This window comes from Sander lucioperca, chromosome 1, assembly GCF_008315115.2.
Source record: "Sander lucioperca isolate FBNREF2018 chromosome 1, SLUC_FBN_1.2, whole genome shotgun sequence".
Classification (NCBI taxonomy): Eukaryota; Metazoa; Chordata; class Actinopteri; order Perciformes; family Percidae; genus Sander; species Sander lucioperca.
This window is the reverse complement of record NC_050173.1, coordinates 20,255,502-20,277,151: the sequence shown is the minus strand read 5'-3', so window position 1 is coordinate 20,277,151 and position 21,650 is coordinate 20,255,502. Positions and strand designations below refer to the sequence as shown.

Genomic DNA, 21,650 nt, shown 5'->3' with positions numbered 1-21,650 from the left:
TCCCTTCCTGGTTGTGTGCTACATTTGTTTTTGATTTGGCCTGCCTTCAGCTGAGGACATATTTGGGTTGCAGTTTACATATTTGTGTAACAGATCAGGTAGAATATGGTAGAATAATGATAAGGGAAAGTCATTTTTACTGAGCAGTGGGGTTGGGTATTGTTTTTTTTTTCTCCGATAACTGTGCTAAAACGATGTTTTTGAAACTGTGACGGTGCCTAAACGGTGCCTGAACCAATACTTAAAAAAAAAAGAAGAAGAGCACAAACGACACATTAAAGAACGGCTTGTTATTGTTGAGGCCATATGGTCAAATTTAAATGATCTTTGTTTTATAACAATAACTTCTTTTACCAGTAAATTGCTGTTAAAGGGATGATAGAATGCAAAACCGATTTTACCTTGTCACAGTTGAATAACGACAGTTTGGAGGGTAAATAGGACATAGCCTACATAGAAGCTCAAAATTCCATTGATACCCCTATCCTCAGAAAATCTGAGCTGAAAACAGCCACTGAAAACAGGCGAATCTCAACAAAGCTGGATGTTGACATCATGATCTCAAGTAACTCCCCAACATTTGCATAGGCTACACCACTGACCTGAGGTCAGCTTAGTCTTCTGAATCTAGCTAGGTCATGCAGATCTCCAGAGGTACGCTATTTAATTACTAAATTCATTTCTGAGACTTTTTTATGCGAGAAATCAACTATGTAAAGGTCAAATATGGGCCGTTTTACGAAAATTGGTTGATGGCTAATTGCAAATTTTGTCCGACTGTGTGTCGCAGTTCAGCAGGAGCTCAGCAGCCTATGTGACAGCGGCCGGTGCTGCCCCGCCGCTTGGCGTGTCCTACTTCATAGGCTCGCTGTGAGCTAGCTGGATCTCCGTCACGAAAGGAAGCCCGCGGCGCTCCATACCCGCGTAAAGTCACCGGTTCTGGGTTACTGGACTACAAAATGCCGAGGCCCTGATGGAGCCAGGGCCTGCAGCTAGCCGCGATCTTTAGCTACTCATAGGATGAAGGGACAGTAGCAGCTAACGAAATCCCTAATGTTCACAAAAATGCATTAAATTGAAATCGGACACCATAGTTAGCTTTATAAGACCTTGGGGTATATGTTCTATAAGTGGCGTGACGAAATTCAAACTGTAAATAGACTTTAATTATGCCGAAAGTGAAGCTAACTAGCTAGCCGCGATCTGTACACATAGCTAGGATTGAAGGGACAGTAGCAGCTAACGAAATCCCTAATGTTCACAAAAATCCATTAAATTGAAATTGGACACCATAATTAGCTTTATAAGACCTTGGGGTAGATGTTATATAAGTGGCGTGACGAAATGCAAACTAAATATACTCTAGTTATGCCGGCAGCTGGCAGCCAGCCAGCTCCGCGGAGCTCCACGGAGCTCCAGTAGTCCAGTAGCCGAGAAACGGTGACTTTCACTGGGTGAGGTTGCCGTTTTCTCGTCTGTGTGGAGCTCCTAAAGTCCGACACGTCTTACCAAATTTGCAATTAGCCATCAATTTTCGTAAAACGGCCCATATTTGAGCTTTATATAGTTGATTTCTCACATAAAAACGTATCAGAAGTGAATTTAATAACGAAATAGCCCGACAAACAACGTATAACTTTGCAGTGTCTGAAATATGAGACCTGCTGTCTCGTCTCCAATGTGTTTCTATGGGGTTCGCTCAAACCAATCAGTGCGCAGCTCATTTAAATATTCATGAACATACCATATTTGGAAGAAAAGCGCTTGTTCCAAATAGAGCCATATTCACAGGGTAGTTAAGGGCCTAATAAAATAGCATTCGGGCAATTTTCAGCCCAACCAATGTTACATACCCTATTAGGAGACCTTAAGGAACAGTGTGAAATACCCTATATAATCATTCTATCACCCCTTTAAGCATCAAAAAGAAGAAAAACTAGAGGAGGGTATTTTACAATAACTTTGAATGCACCATGATCTTATAAGTTGCAATTGAAAGCATCATTAAGTCCCGTCGGTGTTGTTTCTCCGACAACTCCGACTATGGCAGTGGCAATGGTGTCTCAAAGTGCAGCTAGTCTACTCTGTGTCTTTAGCTGCAGACTGTTGCACGTCCTGTTGTTGGAATCCTTTCCAGTGAAATACAGCCACATATTAGACCGTTTAGCTGTCAGCATTTTAACCATGTTTAAGCAAGCTACTAGCTAACGTTAGGCTAACGTTACCGGCTGCCAAGTGTAATGTTAACTAGCGTCACATGTAGTGCAGGCATTTAAGTGTCACCTAAATGAGGCACCGAAAACAGCATTGCTATTTTGTCCGGTAGATACCGGTCGTTTAGGAACCTGCGGCGTATTGGCACCGGGTTTCGGTATCCAACCCTACTGAGCAAGACACTAAATCTCCATTGTTGACCTTTCTGTGGAGGAGGGTAGGGTACAATTTTCCTTCAGGGATCTTTAAGTATCATCAAATGAATGCTGGTCACTATTCTTTCAGTATTCCCATCCATCCATGCAGAGAGTACAATAGCAGATGTTGACTAGTTAGCTGAGTAGTTGGATAGAATAAAGGATTTCAGTAGGGATGACTAAGAGTCCTGTATAAACAGTAACACATCATTTGCATAAAACTGGCCATAGGTGATGTGTATAGAGTCCCCTATCCAATTAATAATCATTCACCAAACGTACATTTTTGTTAATTTGCCAATAAGAATTTTCAGTTCACTCCTATTGAGTGTTGGTAGCTGATTGTCTTCCTTTAAAAATACTTGTATCTAATACTTTTAGTACTCTATTGCATACATAGATATCAGATAAACCTATTTAAGTTTCAGCTGATATCTCGTCATGTCTGTTTTTTCATTACTTTCATATTCCCTCATAAAATAAATATAAAATAAAATAGAAATTGTCATGTGTGCATAAAGGTTTTATTTGTGGAAAGAAAGCAAGACTGTACTACATATAATAACTCCTTCAGCTTTTCGCTCATTGAGACCTCACAACTCGAGGGCTTTTACTTCCCGAACATCAGACGCTTTGATCTAACCCTGGAGCTGAGAACAATCTAATTTGTTGTCTTATTTTCTTCTATTAACAAGAACAGTCACTCTGCAAGTCTTCAGAAGAGTCTATTTGATATTCTGTTTAAGGCAACCCCCACCCTTCTTTCTTCTCTCTTTGCTCCCCTCTCTACAGCAGCCTCAACAGAAGCTGAACCAATTCATTAGAAGGCTCAGAAAGTCAATTATGGTAATGGTTCCCTTTGCCAGGGGAGGTGGAAACTCAGCAAAGCCAGATACTTTTTATTGCACTTCTACATATTCTTCTATATATTTTATTTAGACCTCATTTAAATGTGCAAATCGATCTTCTGAAGTATAGAGGGCAAAAGGGCTTAGAGGAGAGGATGAGAAAAGAGGCGTTGGTTGCACGCAGTCGAGCTAAGGCAAAGTGATGATAGAGGAAGGGTAAACCAAGTGTCAGGAGACCATCCACAGGAATCCCTCTTACTTATTCATGCATCAGCCGAGCATCAGGGAATCTCCCAGCCTCATTACGAAATGTGTTTGCAGAAGCTCACACAGCAGTGCAGCTCTTGCTTGAAAGCCTCTGCTTATCCACTCCACTCTCCTCCCTTCTTCCTATCTTTTTTAGATCAGATCGCTCTAGGGAAGCAATGTCATGCTTGATTCATCAAGACGCTTCTCGCACCATCCTAAATCCCTCTTCTATTTCTCTAAAACGGAAAGCTTGGCCAATTTCAACAAGTTTGTGTAACTGGCATGGCAGCAAATGCTTTAGCTAAACTTTGCATTTACTTATCTGTTTTTGTGCCAAAAGTGAGTGACATTGAATCACTGTGCAACAACATTTAAAGCCAAGCAGCATGCAAAGTAATTTTCTTATGTTAAAATGTACTGTACTGTAAATACTAGTCTCTTCAGTTAAACCCCTCCGCGATTGTGTAATCGTAGTTTGGCATCTGTACGCTTTGGATTTCTCCACATGCAGAAACGGTGTGCTTTGGGCTTTAGTAAGAGCAATTTAATTTCAGCATTTGGAGGGAGGTGTCTTAGCTTTTCCAAAGCTATTCCAACGTAAACTGCAAACGTTAGATTGTCCAGTTAACTATCTTACTACCTACAGTAGTAAACTAATCCAGCATTACTTCCCAGGCCAAGGAGCACATCATTAGCTACTACATTTTGTGGGTTTACATTAAAAAAACATGTACATCCACTGTGTAGTATTTTCCCTCTTTGTGGATACTAGTTCTGTATATATGAATGTAGGCTAACATTAGCAGCTCTGACTTGCTCTCTGTTGAATTTAGGGAAGCCAAACTTGTTACCCGAGATCGCATTACCTCTGTCAAACACCCAGTGTTTCAAAAATGACAAAGAATGGTGGCATATTGAAATCCTTTGAGGATGTTGTACAGCAGTTTGGAGTCCCTAGGTCTCCACTTTTTGCAACTTCGCCATCTTTTAGTTAGGATTTTTGGATCCAGTTCTTCAGCCCGACGGCACCAGAATGTTTAGATATGGTGTTGTTGAAATATGGAAAAGGTCATTTGGCCTCTGGGTATTATTCTATGCTTATGCAGAACCTGGGGAATTGAGCATGGCCAGCCCTCAAGAAGACATGGGAAATGGATCTGAGTATTACACTGGATGATGAGGAGTGGGACAGAATTTTAATGCAATGTGTGGGTGCGCCTCATTCAGTTCAAGATTATGCATTGTTTCTATTGGACTCCCTCCAGATTGTTTTGACTTGGTTTGAACACACACAAATTGTTGGAAATGTAAGAGAGAGGACAGCCAATTACTTTATGTCCTGTGGTCCTGTGATAAGGTCTAGGATTTTGGACCGGGATACATGATAACCTATGTTGGATCGCAGGGACCCATCTTCCATTCAGCCTGAGATTATTTGTTCTAGGAGATGGATCAATCCTAAGCGGAATGGATAAGCACATAAGAAGTTGGGTCCAAAATAGTTTAATGATAGCCAATGATAAGAGGATGGAGGAATGAAGGGGTGCCGTTAATTCAAGAGTGGGCTTGTGAGATTGCCCGGGTGGCGGCATTAAAAAGATGTTTCATGCAAACGGTTCGCCAGATTGGATGTCTACATGGGAAAATGGGGAAGGTACTCAAGCTTTCTGGAGGGCTCCTAAGAAGCTTTGTGCTAATATGATGTATGGTTGTCATTTATACATGTTTATCTGGTTTATAGTGTGTCTATTTTATTATTTTGTTGTATGGTCTTGAATGTTGTGGTTATTGTGTCATATTTTCTTGATTTTTGTCTGGGTGGGTGGTAATGACAAGGGGGGGATAGGTGCATATTGCAAATTGTGTGTTTTCTTAAAAATAAAACAAAAATTGTTAATCACAAAAAAATGTAATCATAAAATTATTTTGAGTGGTAATCTGCCAGTGTTATTGAAAATGAAGAATGGAGGGCTTAGCAACAGTAACATAGGGGTGTAGCAAACAGTCAATTACTTATCTTTAATTTGATAGTGTGATCATGCATGCTACTCAGGCATAGGCTACAGCATAATTTGAAGTGAACCAAGATTCCACTCGGATAACAATATCTCCACCATATCCCTGGCACCCATCTCCTGTTCTTGAATATACATTTTCAGTTCAAATATGGCTCCCTGTGGCTCCAGCTCACTTCAGAGTACAGGTGAAACCAATTTGTATTTCTGCCTCGTATGATGCCAACTAGACGCTGCATTGATCTTCCAGATTCATTTCTGCACCGCCTTCCTCGGGCCCAGAGGGAGATAAAAAGAGTCGGGCCTCTTTACTGGAGCTCAGCAGCCACCATTAGAGTGACTAGGTTGACCCGTGGCAAGAAATTAAGGAGCTGAGGCCCATTGAGCAGCCCAGCTGATAGAGGCAGAGGATAATAAATCCACTGAGAAAGAGGAGGGAGGTTAAGAAGGAGGGGGTGTGGGATGAATGTAGCAGCCCATGCAGCCTCAGGGGCACTCAGGATCCCTTTATTAGCATGGCTATTTTCACCCTCACTCTTTCAGCCTGTCTCTTCATTGAGCAGAAGCATCAACATGCATGTGGGATTGACTCAAAATAAACTACAGTGCCTGTGTTCATTGTGATGAAGGTGTAGCTAATTGATGTGTTTTTAATAGTTTGTGGAGGCCTCTGGCACAGAATCAATCAGGCTTTGGAAACACAGGCAACACTTGGTTTTGCTCTTTTCATGGTGATTGTTGACTATAACAAAAATAGCCTATAGAATATCATCAGCCTTATCTTTTAAAGACAGGTGTTATTGGTAGCAAACGTGTTCTTCGCCTAGCAAATACTGTACCCGATGAAAACAGAAAATGTCATATTCACCTGGTTATATTTATGTGTGTTAAAACTAAACTAAATATAAGTCGTTAAATACAAAAACATAAGAATTACAAAAATGTAGAAAAGTCAATAAATTAGAGTCCACTCATTCTGTTAATGAATACAATAATAAAGTAGGCTGTTAGTATGTGTGCATTTTTTGTTTAACCTCACTAATGTGTGTGACAGTGGTGTGAAAAACCAAAAACGAGAGCAGGAGGAACCGCGTGATTAAACACGGAGTTGGCCGAATAACCTGCAAGCCGATGCCACACTGGCGCAAAGGGAGCGCTTTTCTGAGGGCTTTGCATAACCCTCTCCGTTTAGAATTACTGCTTATGTAATCATCTGCTCTGTGCTGAGGTCTGACTGGTTGGCATTCGAGCACCAACTGGCCATGCACCATGACAGGAGGAAAAGCCTGGAAAATGATGTGACGTCACATCTGAAAACCTATCTCTACCTAATCTCCTTTATTTCTTAAAATCATTGAAAAAGTCGCTAAGGTCTGGTTATCTACATTAATATTTAAAGACACTCAACTTAAGCAGATTTTAATGGAAGACTTGGCTTGAACTCAAAGTTTTAATCCTGGTGTAATTATAATCAAATCTGATTCCTGCCAGTGTCTTTGCCATCTGTTCTTTTTGACTTAATATCATGTTTTCTTTCTTCCCTCCTCCCGTCCTTCTTTCTTTCTTTCTTGTCTTCAGGGTTTTAAGGACACAGTCGCTTGAATGGTATTATAACATTGTGAAGAGTCGCTTCAAGAGGTTCGGCAGCGCCAAGGTTTTGAAGACTCTGTACAGAAAGCACATTATAGAGAGCGGAGCGTTGTCTGATCTCCCAGGTAACTTCATCCTCTCCCTCATTTTTAACCAGCCATGCATGATCTTTGTTATATTGCCATTCTTTTGCTGTCTATATGCTTTTAATAATTCTCGTCTGCATGATTTTGATTGCAGAGCAGCCTTCTGTTTCTGTTGTGTCACGTTGTGATTAACGGCAATTTGGCCAGAGACGTAATATAACTTCCTCGAACAACTCAAAGAAAAAAAAAAGGCTTCATTTGAGATGCAAGGTTTTGGTCGGACATTAAGAGTAAACACAGACAAGCTCACTTGATTGCTCATTAGTTTGCTTTGTTAAATGATCACTCACTCGGTTTCACACATTTTTGTTCTCTCGCTGACTGATTCACTTAATTACTTTCTCACTGGCATGTAGAGACAAAGATTTTCCCACAAACACACATATATACACACATCTCCAGGGTTATGTTCAGGGCCGGTGATTGCTAAGTGGAACTATTTCTATTTTCACTTTACTTTGATCGCAACATCGTTAGTTTGATTTGAGCAAACCACTTTCTTCCATGGCTGCATTTTAATTTTGATAAAACTCCTGTGTTATGAACTTGCATTTGCTATGTGTGAGTAAGGCAGCATTGGTGTTTGTGTGTGAGTGTGTCAGTAGTGATGGTGGTGACAGACTACGGCTGCCCCGCGGACTCGTCCTGCCAGTTAATCCCTGTGTGGTGGCTCAGGCCACTTTGCATCCTCAGTGAATTGTTCGTGTGCAGGACAGCAGCAGGGCAGCTTTTATCCAGCCTCCCTCGCTCCAGATAACATTGTTTTGACCCGGCCGCAACATGATCGGTCTGCCTCTGTGGCTGACTACAAGGCATTATTTCAAACCCTGGTACATGGGATTAAATGGATGAAGAGAGCACAGAGAGGATAAATCAGGTCAGACTTGAGGCATAACTGGATGAGGTTGAGATGAGGGGGTGTTTAGGGATACACCGTGACCCCAACTGAAGTTTATTTAGTCTGTAATGTATAAAGTGAGTTTGTAGCCCTGAGTGATACGAACAAAAAGAGTTCCATCATAATCATAAGAAATAATGTCTGCACACAGTAGAGGACAGTTACAGTACAATACAGTACAGCTACAGTTTTTACCGAAACATTATTAAATTTTCCTTTTTGCAGACAGCACGTCTTGTAAAAGCCGGCATAACTATATTTACGGGATAACATAGCTAGATTTGGCTCACTGGAAATCTAAAAATATGTTGGTCAGAAAGAAGCTTACAAGTATTTAGCCTAATAACATAATAGTTCAGTTCAGATTTGTATTGTCCCACAAGAGGGAATTCTATGCAGCATAAAAACATGAAATCATAACACATAAACACAATAAAAACACTAAGGCAATTGAACACTTTTAAAGTACTCTCCCGACTGCCCCAACATTGCAAAAAACAATTAAAGGTTCATGTGATACAAGCGAGGATAATTACAAAAATAAGAGCTGAGATAACCAATTAAGTCGCTTTAATGCTTTAGTTGTTTTTATAGCTTAACTGTATTTATCAATCATAGTCTGCAGTGTAAAAAGGCCAAAACTAAAGGCATGAAATACAGTATTGGCTAAGTTTCCCCCTGACATTTTTGGCATTTTACAGTTCATTTAGGCTACTTGATAGATAGATAGATAGATAGATGCATACATACATACATACATACATACATACATACATACATACATACTTTGTTATTGCCATGCTACTGTGCTGGTGGTAATTGTTTTGGTACAGCATGGTAGCTCAGTTCCAGTGCAAAATCAAGAAACAGGCACCTTAAACCATTACAACACCCAAAAAGGAAACACATCAATATGAAAATATGTACAGTTAAAATATGTGTTCAGTTCCCCAGCAATAATTTTACTATCATGATAGAGTCTGACTCTACATTGGAAGCTCTCCCAGAACAATCATGATATTTGTTGTGACCATAGCTTCTACTGTGGTGTATGTGTTGGTGCTACACATTGGTGGTGGTAGAGAGTAGTCCCCCCCCCCCCCCCCAAAGCGCTTTGATTGTCTATGACAAAGCGCTATATAAATGTAATTAATTATTATTATTATTATTATTATGAGTGGACAGAATGATTCTCCTTCTAAACCTGCAGTTTTCTGATTTCCTCTCTTTACTCCACTTTATTCATCAATCCCACTCCACTCTTCCCAGCTCTCTCCTCTCCTCTCACATCATCTGGGGTGGAGGATGAAGGATTATGCGACACGGCTGCTGGTCTCCCAGCTCACATGAGCCCAATAGATTAAACCGCTTCCAATTCTCAAATACTCGCACCGCCACTTCCACTAACTATATGCTAGCTGACTTGCCATATAATTATGGATATACTGTGATGTGTGTGTGTGTGTATGTTGCTTTTGTGTATCTGGATGTTAAAGCCGATATTGTTGGCTCGTCCACGAGAAACGTTTCCTGATTTACGGTATATATAATCTTTTTCTCCATTTGATGTATTCTTATGTGTGTACATGAAAATATGTCAACAACAAAAAAGCCAAAGCTAGACCTGTCAAAAATATGATTGAGTTTTATTTATTTGAAAAGAAAATGCCTTTTTAAACCTCTTTTGCAGAAAGTAATTGGATATGTCAAGTGTTTGAATGATCTTATAACAGTAACAGATTATGGTGATGTATATCAGAACGTCTGTGCTTTCAATTGAACAGAATATAATGAGATTTTACTTCGGCAAGTAAATCAGCACTAGATTGGAAAAAAAACATTAAATTAGATAAAGATGTTGCTCATTAACACACTGATGTTGCAACATCTTGCTCTGTCTATTACGCTCCAAGGAAAGGAGCTTTTATCATGAAGACCAGAAACTCTGCTAGAGTCTTAATACTGGTCCCCTCTCTTCATGCATATAGAAAAGCAGCCGCAGGAATGTAAAACATTCTCATAAACTGTTTCCCAACCATATGTTTCTATACGTGTGCTAGTAAAGTTACTTTTTTTTATTATCACCAAGGGGCCAATGCTTGTGAAATCAATTCTGTGCGAAATGGCAGCTGACATGACCGTCGGTAAGAGAGATGTGAGCGTTTTACATCTATCAATTCCCCAGAGAGAATGTGTGACCTTCAAACCAACGGGAAGACAACAGGGAGCGAGCGACTTGTACTTTCCTGCCCATCATCTCTGGTGGAAGGGAGCAATGCTCCTGTGTGACATGTTACAAATATCATACTCGTGTGTGTGTGTGTGTGTGTGTGTGTGTGTGTGTGTGTGTGTGTGTGTGCGCACGTGCAGAAGAAAGTGAGAGTTGTTGCTCTGCATGATAGAGATGTGACCTTTAGAGACTTTTAACATTAAACATAAATACGATGTAGTGTTGGTAGTCTATATCCACGATGTTCCACTTCCGGAATTGCTCCGGTGCCGCAGGAAATTCCGCCGGATGCATGTCTTTTCGCCGATGTCCGTTTCCTTCAGCTTCCTTTGTGTTGGAATTTTAAACTCCAGTCGATTTATGAGGACTATGGTTAACTGCTCCTCAGATCTCTGCAGGGTAAATCCAGACAGCTAGCCTGACTATCTGTCCAATCTGAGTTTTCTCTCGCACGACTAAAACAACTTTTGAACATACACGTTCCACCAAAACAATAACCATAACAATAATTGTTTTTCTCAATTACATTATTATTGTGATTGCTAGAAGCCAAAATCAAAATCATGATTACAATTTGATTAATTGCACAGCCTTCAACGTGATATCATGACTTCATGTAAACATACACGCCACTTTCCTAAAGCCAAGTGGCCTGTTATCGCGAGGCTACGGTTGGCGGGACGCGATCCCCGCTCTACTGTGTGAAAGTCCTGTGTTTTACCCATCCACCACCCTGACCGACCTCCCTATGTGGATTTTCGCCCTTTCATACTACTCGCTACAGCGTCAATTCACACACAAACGCAAGGTAATGTAAGTCAATGGAGGACAAACAGCGTTGATAAACACACTGAAAAGCGAGTGTGCGTCTTCATAACACAGCATTAATGGCATACGAATTGGAGTGTCATACATACGCCACTTCATGAGATCAGTCTGCAGCCCTAGTATAAGCACACTGGCTATACTTGTAATTCATAGCTTATAGTGATTAAAAAAAACAAAAAAAAAACGGCTCAGCTATTCTCCAGTTTCTCCATCACAGTGTCATTTTTGGACATTACCTCTCCAGTCTGGTTTAATGGTATAGCATCATAAAATCCACCATGAAATGCAACCTGATGAGTCTGTTATGAAGTATCAAAAGCAGGAATGATGACTTTTTTTTTCTTTTCTTTTTTTTTTTACACTTAAATCTCATTCATTTCAAACGGGGGATTACTGTTGTCCCACTTTTCTCCTGCCTTTTGTGTTTGTTGTCACATCCCTCCAAATGTCTGCGGGAGGCTTCCCACCTATCCAGTAAGATGACGGTGACTCAAGAAACGTTCAAACACACAGTATAATCACCTTCAAACACGATATTTTCTCTCTGGAGAAAACGATTGAGAGATAGATTTTTGAAGCTTTCTATGGCTGCAGCCCTCTTTTCAGTACGGTATCAAAGGAAGAGATGTCCTTGTGTATGTGGGACAGAGACTCAATCACACCTTATAGCATCAGAGCATGCAGTGATGCACTTTGTAAAAGAATTAGTCGGTAGACAAATTCCTAGAGATAAACACCATCAGTTCTGTGTCCATTTCCAAAGTTGAGAAGTTAAGTTACCACCTCAGAGTTTACAAGTGAATTGGTGGTCAAATTGCTGTTGGCTTATGAATTAGTTGATTGTATTAGGATAGTGAATGTGAGTTTTTCTCCATCATACAGTTTTTCTGACCGTCACTACTGTGCTGCGTTTATGAGCGAGAGTCTGACATGTGGGCTTCCTTTTGAGCTGCTGAAGAGCAGCTTTCCATTCATGCTCTGTTTTGTTAAAAAAGATACAGAATAAACAACTAAAAAAGATAAAGAATAAACAAATATTAACTGTTAACTGTTAACCGAAACTGCAACCCTGCAGTTGGGATCATTGTTCAGTGTTAATTAATGTTTGTCCTACACAAAGTGCCTTCATAGCTGTAGCTGTGTTTCTGCAATCCTATTTCACTCTTTGGCCCAACTTTTATTTTGTGCCATTATGCTAAACAACTAGTTGCAAATGTTTGCCACCTTTTTGGTTTTACAGCTTGTTGGTTGGTTGCAGCTAAGCTGAATGAATGCAAATGCCTCCATGAAAACTAGCAATGTTTCATAACTGTGGTTATATCAAGAAAGTAGAATAGGAAGTGAGCATTCTGCATGAGAATGAGTGCTAAGCTGCTGATCTTTTTCTGTCCAAGTGGTTACTTTGCCAAAAACTGTCTCAGCATTGAACTCCAGTGCAGTAGGTTAGATGTGGCTAATCTAGTGAGTCAGTGCCAGGGCAATGTGAATAGTGACCTTGCTGCAGCTCTGCCAAAATAGCAAAGCAGAATGTAGTAACAAAACACAAGGACCTGCTGATTCACCTCATTCAACAGATTCATTCAAGGCTTTCTACAGCACTTTTTTAAGCCAGTGCAGTGGCCTGCGGCAGTGACAGTAGTTGCATTATAAAAATTGTAAAAATTAAACACTAAAAGCTATTGTTAATTACTGCCGATAGTTTGCTCCTTCATTTCGCATTCCACCTCCATCATTTGAACTTTAAAGGCCATGTTGGCCCAGGGACCAATTAATGGACCAATTAATTTCTGTATATACACACACACACACACACACACACACACACACACACACACACACACACACACACACACACACACACACATGTAAATGCTGCGAGCACCACCTGAATAGTCAGTATTATGGATCAAAACATATTCATAATTTTAGAGTGTAGTTTTGTCCGAGTACACCCTATTTACATTGGCATCATCTCCACAAAAGGTGAGTAAAAACTCTTATCTCCCATATAAAAGAGGCAATCTACCTCCCAGCCTGTCGTGATGTAAACAGACATCCTGTCGTTCAGCCGTTGTTCTGACGACGTTGTTTATGAGACTGTGTGTGTTGCCAGATGCTGCATTGTTAATTGAAAGGAAAACCGTCTGGACTCTCCCTCCTCCTGCTGCTGCTGCTGGCACTTCAGGAACGTTAGCTCTAAGTGGAACTTTACTGGCTCATTTATTTATACAGTCTTTTGTTAGTTATCTCTGTCTCTCCACATATTGTCTCTTCCTGACACTCTATTTCACTCAACTTAATCCCCACACTGAATGAGCAATTTGCAAAATTTCAAAATGTTTGAGCCAAAACAACAGGATGTTCTGATTTCTTTTGCTTCAAGTGGTTCCATCAAACCATATTATTCAACTCTGCGTTCATCTGCAACAAAAGTTGTTCAGAGACCAACTATAACTGCACCATGAACTTTAAGCTTAATCTATCATCCTGGGGCTCCAACAAGTGGGCCAAGCAGCTGGAAGACTGAGACAGAAACAAGGCTCTAGGCACCCAGGCCGAGGTGTTGAAGGGCTCCTATGGGCTCCTGCACACTGCCTGCATGGTGTGAGCGTGTCAGCTGCGTGGTGTGTCCGTTTTTATTTCAGCTCCCATGTTAACAGGTTAGAGCTTGCACACTGCCTGCACACGCATGTATCAGAAAACACGTGCATGCTAGAAATAGGACCAACGCCTATTTTTCACGCGACACGCAAGCGCGTTGGAAGCATTTCCAGGCAAAATAGAATACGAAAAGATGTTTATATGTCATTTTGACACAAATACATTTAATAAATGATAAAACTCCTTTTTAAATTTCAATTGGATTCTGATAAAATTGAATTGAAATAAAAACTATATATATCGAATTATATGCAAACAAATGTACAAACATAAAATTATTGACAAAATAAAGTTGAAGAAAACGCTACTATTTCATTTTATCAATGGGAAACATACATGTGTACAGGAGTGTGCAGGAGGCCTATTGCCTGCAGGGAGGAGAAGGTGGGTGAGCTCTCTGCCAGGCTGGAGACAGAGACCAAAGACAACAAGTCTCTGGGGAAACGGGTAGAGTGGCTTACCACCAAGCTCCAGAAAGAATGGAGCTTGAGACTTGAGCTGAGTGAGCAGTTGTAGCATCAAAAAGATCATCAGCAGCAACTTGAAGCAGAGAAAAAGTCTCACACTGAAAGGGTGAAAGAGGATCAGGAGCTTATCCAGAATCTGAGGAGTGAGCAGTTTGCCATCCGTCAAGAGATGAGCGAACTGAAAAATAAGACCGACTTGAACCAACCAAGAGTTCACTCAGGCACTCCAGAGAGAAACTGTCCAGCTGAAGGAGCAGGAGGTGGAGTCCCTCACTGTTTTACAGGCCCTCAAACTTGTTCCAGAGCCCAAAGTCTCTGAGTAGGGAAAAAAAAAAAAAAAAGAGGCGCTCAGTCTGGAAAAGAGTCTGCCACTTCCTCAGTTTGAAGAAGAAGTATAAGGAGAGGCGGGAGGAGGAGTCCACATCCAACTAAGACCCCTACACCTCAGCAGCTCAGCACCTTTCACCATCAGCAGCTGTATGCTGCAGGGCGGCACGGTGGCCTAGTGGTAAGGTCTGGCCTCACGCACAGACCTTAGCCAACCGGCTTGGTTCTCTTTGTGTGGAGTCCTCATGTCCCTTTCTGGAGTTAGCGTAGGTTTCCTCCAAGTGCTTCGATTTCCTCCCACTCCAATTCGGGCTTTCATGAAAACATTTCAAAATAAAAGTTCTGCCTGTGTAGCTCTATTTTGTAGTAGTTGTTAAAGTAGACAAAACATCCAAGTTGTGTTTGGTCTAAAACTTGTTTTGACATGATTTAATAATTGTCTTAAATCACTCCCTGTTTACTTTATAGTTCACTACATGTATCCATTTTATGTTGTAATCGTGTCAAAGTTCTGCACTATATAGTACTCTCCAATTCTTCACAACTTTCTGTCAACAATCCCAAAATGCGTAACATTTTATATTATACATGCAAAGATTAAGGTTGTGCGACTCCGCAACATGGATGTATTTTAAATGCTCTACATCCGTCAGTGACAACACAAATTGACGATGATTCATTATAGTGAGCGTCTACTATATAGGAAGTAGTGAATAAGTGATTAAAAGGAGGGTAGTCTATATCCACGACGTTCCACTTCTGGGATTGCTCCGTTGCCAACGGAAATTCCGCCAGATTTCGCTCATTTCAGCCGGATATCCGTTGCCTTGGGCTTCCTTTGTGTTGGCATTTTAAACTCTGGTTGATTTATTAGGGCTATGGTTAACTGCTCCTCAGATCTCTGCATGGTAAATCCAGACAGCTAGCTAGACTATCTGTCCAATCTGAGTTTTCTGTTGCACGACTAAAACAACTTTTGAACGTACACGTTCCACCAAAACAAGTTCCTTCCCGAGGCTATTTTGCAAAAAGCACCGTTGCTCCGTATGGCACTTAGCACCGCCCAAGACGATTGTGATTGGTTTAAAGAAATGCCAATAAACCACAGCATGTTTATCATCCCGGAATGCTGTGTGGACTAGCCAGACCCTCCTCCGCATCGCTGTGGAGGAAGATCTGGCAATGCGAGACTAAAACGAGGGTAGCTCATTCTGTGGGGCAGAAAATATCTATCAGAATGGCCTACCTCGATAAATGTGATTAAAGGAAGTGGTTTTGGACAAGGCCTATATTAACTTCCCCATAGCACAAAATGACTATAGCACATCTGCAAAGGTTAAATAATATTTGATTGATTAATACCAGTGTTATATAAAAGTTGCTTTACGAGGTGCTAACTTTCAGTACCATGTCTTACATGTCTTTAAATTACACATCAGTCATTTACAAAAGCATCTTGGAAATAGAATAATGTTGTCGTTGTAATAATTAAAAAGAGGAAAAATATCCCAATACATACATGCATTGTTGTTTCTTTTCCATTTTCTCTTAACCGAAAGGTTATGCAGTTCTCCTGCTCTCTCACTCACAGAGAAACCCACTCACTCCCATACAACACACATTGGCACACACACACACTCAGAGACCCTTGCAGTTGCAAGCCACCACTGTCTGTGTGGTTACCATGGAGATATTGAGCGATTTACTCCTCTACTCCCCTGAGTGGAATAATGGCAAGTAGTGAGGGACAAAGATGAGACAATGGTCTTGGTGAAAAAATACAGAAGTTGGACGTGAGGAGAAATGTACTGGACACACACACTCTGACCTTCCATGACCTATGTAATGACAAGGCAGCATTGGCATTCAGCATTCAGGGCCAATTAAAGACAAAAGTATCACTCTGTTGGGTCACACTAGTCATTGTATCACTGCTGCCTTGTCATATTTGACTCATGGATGAACAGCAGATGTGAGTGGAAAGAGTGACGAACAAAACTGATGTGGTGTCCCCCCTCTTAGTGATCACTGTCATCTTAAAAATGCTGAAGATGGTAAATAAATCTGTTCTATGATGTGACAATGGTCGAGGTTTGGTTAGGTTTCGGAACATAAACTACTTAGGTTTAAGGAAAGATAATGGTTTGGGTTCAAATAAGTACTTACCAATGCATCATACTGATTTAATGTTTACAAGTAAAATCTCAATCTGAAAAAAGTAACCACTGCTCTCAGATAAATGTGATGGAAAAGTAAAATATTTTGCTCTGAAATCTAGTTGGGTAAAAGTACAAAATAGCATCAAACAAATAGTCAAGTAAGGTGCAAATGCCTCAAAACCGTAAGACATTACACTGCTTGAGTAAATATACAGAATTATCTCTGACCACTGCATCTGACAAACTAATGAGGGAGCTAAGGACATGATGTTTAGTCCCAATACACGGTGACACGCAGGTACATTTTCCTGCTTAAACATACGCTGCGTATATGACTGCTTGCTACAGGCTGCAGCCATATGACTGACAGGTGACAGCAACACTTTTCTGGATATCTCACAGATGGCCAAGCTGTTATGCTAACAAGCTGTTGTGACAGAGGTTGACATTGGTATGTGAACAGTAAGCTGGTTTCGGTTTGGGATGAATTATTGTGATACCCATTACTCAGGAGCTGTGTGTGTGTGTGTGTGTGTGTGTGATAGACCAATTTTATCAGCCGGCCGATATATTTGGCCGATACGCGGCTGCTGCGTTCGCAGATAGTTTTTTCCCGACATTATTTACAGACAGGTGTCCACAGGCAGCTCTGTGTTGCTGGAGACGCTACAGTTCATGTGCAGACCATGCACTGACCCTCCCCCACTAGCAGAGTGCTGGTGCAATCTTAAATTACAAATCAAGCACTTTATTTCAATGGCTACTTTTCAGGTTTATTGTTTTCTTAAATTATTTAAATATGTTGACAAAGGACATTTTGTGATGACCTGATTATATCTCTTATAATATGTCAGCAAGCAATGCATCATCAAGGCTGTGTTGTAGATGTTGATGAAAGCCTTTTACCCTTACACAGTGCACCCATCCATATGGGTGATATGAATGTAAGATGATTGCAGAAGTGAAACTAATCTGTGTTTTTGTTTATTATTTTTAAAGAAATGGGAGAGCAGATTCCAAAAAAAAATCCAGTGTGGCAGGGTTTACATTTTTATGATGTAAATTGAAGGAGCAAAAGCAGTATCGGCTCCAAATATCGGCTCAAGAAAATCGGCAGGTCATCGGCTAAGGCACTAAAAAATCCATATCAGTCAATCCCTTGTGTGTGTGTGTGTGTGTGTGTGTGTGTGTGTGTGTGTGTGTGTGTGTGTGTGTGTGTGTGTGTGTGTGTGTGTGTGTGTGTGTGTGTGTGTGTGTGTGTGTGTGTGTGTTTCTTACCAGGCGGCTCACTTACTCTGACAGCAGTCCTTCTGTCCTGAGCTGCTGCAGGTAATTTCCCCACCTTTTGTCCCCTTCCACACTCCCAGAAACTATAATTCAGCTCTAACCAAGCGAGGACCGTACAGCTCTGTCGAACACCACTTCAGTCAGAGTGAGACAACTCTGGGAGTGAAGGACAGATGGAGCGTGTAATGGTTTGGGGACTTGTTGCTGCGACTGGGAGGACTGGGCTTGTGAATGGAGATACACACAGCGCGGCATGAAATCAAATACACACTCATCAAAGTGGAGCTACACACACATCTTTCAGGTGAAGCTACTGTTAAGACATGTTGCCTGTTGTTGGATGTGTAGAAGAATATAAAAAAAGAGTGACAGCATGTCACTGTAAGAGTTTGTGATTGCTGGCTTATAGGCTCTGCACTGAAATCTCGCAGTGCTTTGACAAACAGCAGTTTATCTTGCAGTAAAGCTGAAATGGTATAACGTATGTGACAGCTGGCGCTGTTTCTGCTATGCGTCAACGGAAAAAAGAAATAGAAAAGGCCAGCTTCTTTGATTTTGATGTATTTCTTTTTGTTTGCCTGGCTTTATACTTTCATGTGTTGGGCTCATTAAACTCCTGAAATTATTCTATTATGTTTATTGCTATTTTATGTGAAATGTATGTATTTCAATAAGATGTACGCTTGTGGGAGATACCAAGAACGCATCCATTGGCAACATTGTGGCATAGAAGAGTGATTGCTGGGTGTTTGGCTATATTCCTGGCGGTGTTAAAGTTAGTTATGGCAGAGATCTTGAGTGGTTCTGACTCCTTGAAGGCCAACCAAACCAGCAAGCATTTTAACGGCTCTGCGCATTCAGCCAGAAGCTGCAGCCTGTTCAACAGGAGCAGCAACAGGACAGTGTTGACTAAATGAACGTTGGAGGCGAAGAAGACCAGCCAAGGACAGGAGTCATGGAGTTTGGTTGTGCTTGTGTTTTGCCAGCAGCAGGGGCCAAAGCTTTGGAACAAGGCCTGTGTTTGGGATAGGTTTGGTTTGGTTTTGGCTCTGGTTAGGGGATGGAAATGAGCTAAAGTGGGGATCAGAGGTGGAACCGGAGCCAGGGTGCTCTTGTGCTTTGTCTGGAGCCATGTTTAAGAGTGGGTATGGATGGACTGTGGTCACGGGATTAGATGGAAATGTAGCTGGAGTGTGGTCAGTTAGAGGACTTACTTCCCTCATTCTAGTAGCATTATATTCTACCTTAGTCGTCTCCAAATCCCTCTCCTGCCGGCTCTGTCTGACATTCTAGTAGCATTATATTCTACCTTAGTGGTCTCCAAATCCCTCTCCTGCCGGCTCTGTCTGACAGTTTGTCTTTTTAATAACCTGCATGTCCATTTATGCTCTCTTCACTTTTACAGCTGGACTGATGAGAAGGCACACAATAAATGCAAACCACAGGAGAGATGTCTAACAGGAGTTAATGGGCCACTAAGGGAATATGTGGTTTTGAAGGCGGGGATGTTGTAACCACTACACCTTCTCTAGGATTTCACAGCTCTTTAAGTAGACCTGTCTTACTTTTATACTCCCAAATTGTCAATTTGGGGTGACATGAAATGTCCCTTTGCTGTAACTCTAGATTTTGGAGTGAAAAGGATACGTTCACAAAATATAGCACTAACTCACAAGAGACTTGGCCTGAATAAGCTATAAAGAAAACAACATACTACATGGTGATGCTTATGTGCACTGAGAATATGCCTTTGATAAGTGTCATAAAGCATGTTTAGTTTGAAAGGCAAAAGGAATTGTGATTTTCTTTCAACTGTCATTTTGTTTCATTTTGTGTGTTTTTTTATGCACAATAGGGAAAGGCACTAAGTAGAAGAAACAAGACTATATAATTGACAAGATGACAAGATGAGTTGGGAATACAGTTGACAAGAGTACAAAAAGGGGTTTAGTAGCATTGTGCGCAGTGTAACCTACTTTTAATGTGGCAACAGTGTAAAAGAATGTGCAGCTACATTATTATATGGTATGATATGAGCAGGATATTTGCATTTGTGTGACAGGCGTCAGTTTGAAGGCTTTTATCTGGCCACTTCATTTGTCTTTCTCCCCCCCCCTTTAGAAAGCAGTGTTCACGAGGGAAGCACCGGCAACGACAATGATGGCAACGACAATGATGGCAGCGTCTGTGGCAGCGACTCCGCCTTCTACCAACAGAGTGAAGGTGAGAGATGCGGTGATGAACGGGCAGCGGTTTGTGGCAGTGCAGATGGGTAATTTCAGCCACAATTATAATTGACATTATCTTTTCCACTTTACAGTCGTTTCTTGCCTGCTGTGGTGGCCGTATTGATTTTTTTCTACACCATTTGTCCCATTTTCTTAAAAGGTTGAGGTTTTATGTTTATTGCTCATTAATTGTTGCCTTTCCATATATAGACCGTTCTGCAAAGGTCATGTGTGTAGGGGGGAGGATCACATCAGTGTTACACAACATTAAAGTGTGTTGAAACACAGAGCGACAGTTCTTGTTGATCATTAAACTGCACACACATTCAAATTCACACACAGCACACACGAATCCCCAGGATACACATAAAACCACTGATGTGCTGTCTCGAACAAATGCACACACACGCACAGATAAAATTATAGCCTCCTACACACCACAGGCAAAACATTTAGACACATATTCTGGCGCCATTTACAGCACATACCCCTTCATACACAAATAAATACGCAAACAACCAAATCCCCAATCTCATGATAAAGCTAATTTAATTTGGTTACCAGTAATTATCAGTTGTTTATGCAATGATCGAGATCTGTCATTGAGATGATGGCAGCTCTTGAGAAGCCCACAAACAAACACTGTGTGTGTGTGTGTGTGTGTGTGTGTGTGTGTGTGTGTGTGTGTGTGTGTGTGTGTGAACTGTGCTTTCATTAAACCTGTGTTCAAATGGGTAGTTTGAACCATGCTGCATTGTTTTCTACTACTGTACTGTTTTTTGTGTGTAATTATTTACAGAAATAAATACATTTTTTTTTTGTTAAAGGGTTAAAGCTAGGAATAAAATGTTAGGAGCATCTGCGTTTGAACCATATAAGAGTACTCTTATCTATTTAGCATTGCACTTTGACGTCGATCCCAATGGACAAAAAAAGTATAAAAATTGATGCAGCTGAACCAGAGATATCATCTTTTTTTATTCCACACGTTCTTCTTCCTTGTTAAAACCTGGTGCCTACATTACCTACAATGCAACTGGAGCGCCGACAGTGGGGTTAGATATTTGGTGTGGTATGCTAGTAGCGGCTGCAGAGCCGGCTGGATCGCTTCTTTCTAACTCCACACCGCCAGATTTCTTTCATTTGCAAACTTGTAGTCTTCAGCCCCAACTGACGCTTTACGCAACTCCCTCTGGAGCCACAAAAGGCTTTATACAATTTTATCAGAATACAGCATTGAAAAATCTGCTTAGAAATATAGGAAATACTGGATAGGATAGAACAACACAATGTAATTCTGCTAAAT

General features: G+C 41.0%; 1 protein-coding gene across 6 annotated transcripts in view; it reads left to right on the top strand.

Annotated features, from left to right (window-relative positions):
- The window catches only part of LOC116037858 (myosin VIIA and Rab interacting protein), a 153,414-nt gene that overhangs the window by 116,340 nt on the left and 15,424 nt on the right, over window positions 1–21,650 (top strand). For all 6 annotated transcript variants that reach the window (XM_031281917.2, XM_031281919.2, XM_031281916.2 and 3 more), the window contains 2 exons: window positions 7,102–7,238; window positions 20,238–20,339. In XM_031281917.2, coding sequence (XP_031137777.1) covers window positions 7,102–7,238; window positions 20,238–20,339 — 239 coding nt within the window. The remainder of the gene's footprint in view (window positions 1–7,101; window positions 7,239–20,237; window positions 20,340–21,650) is intronic.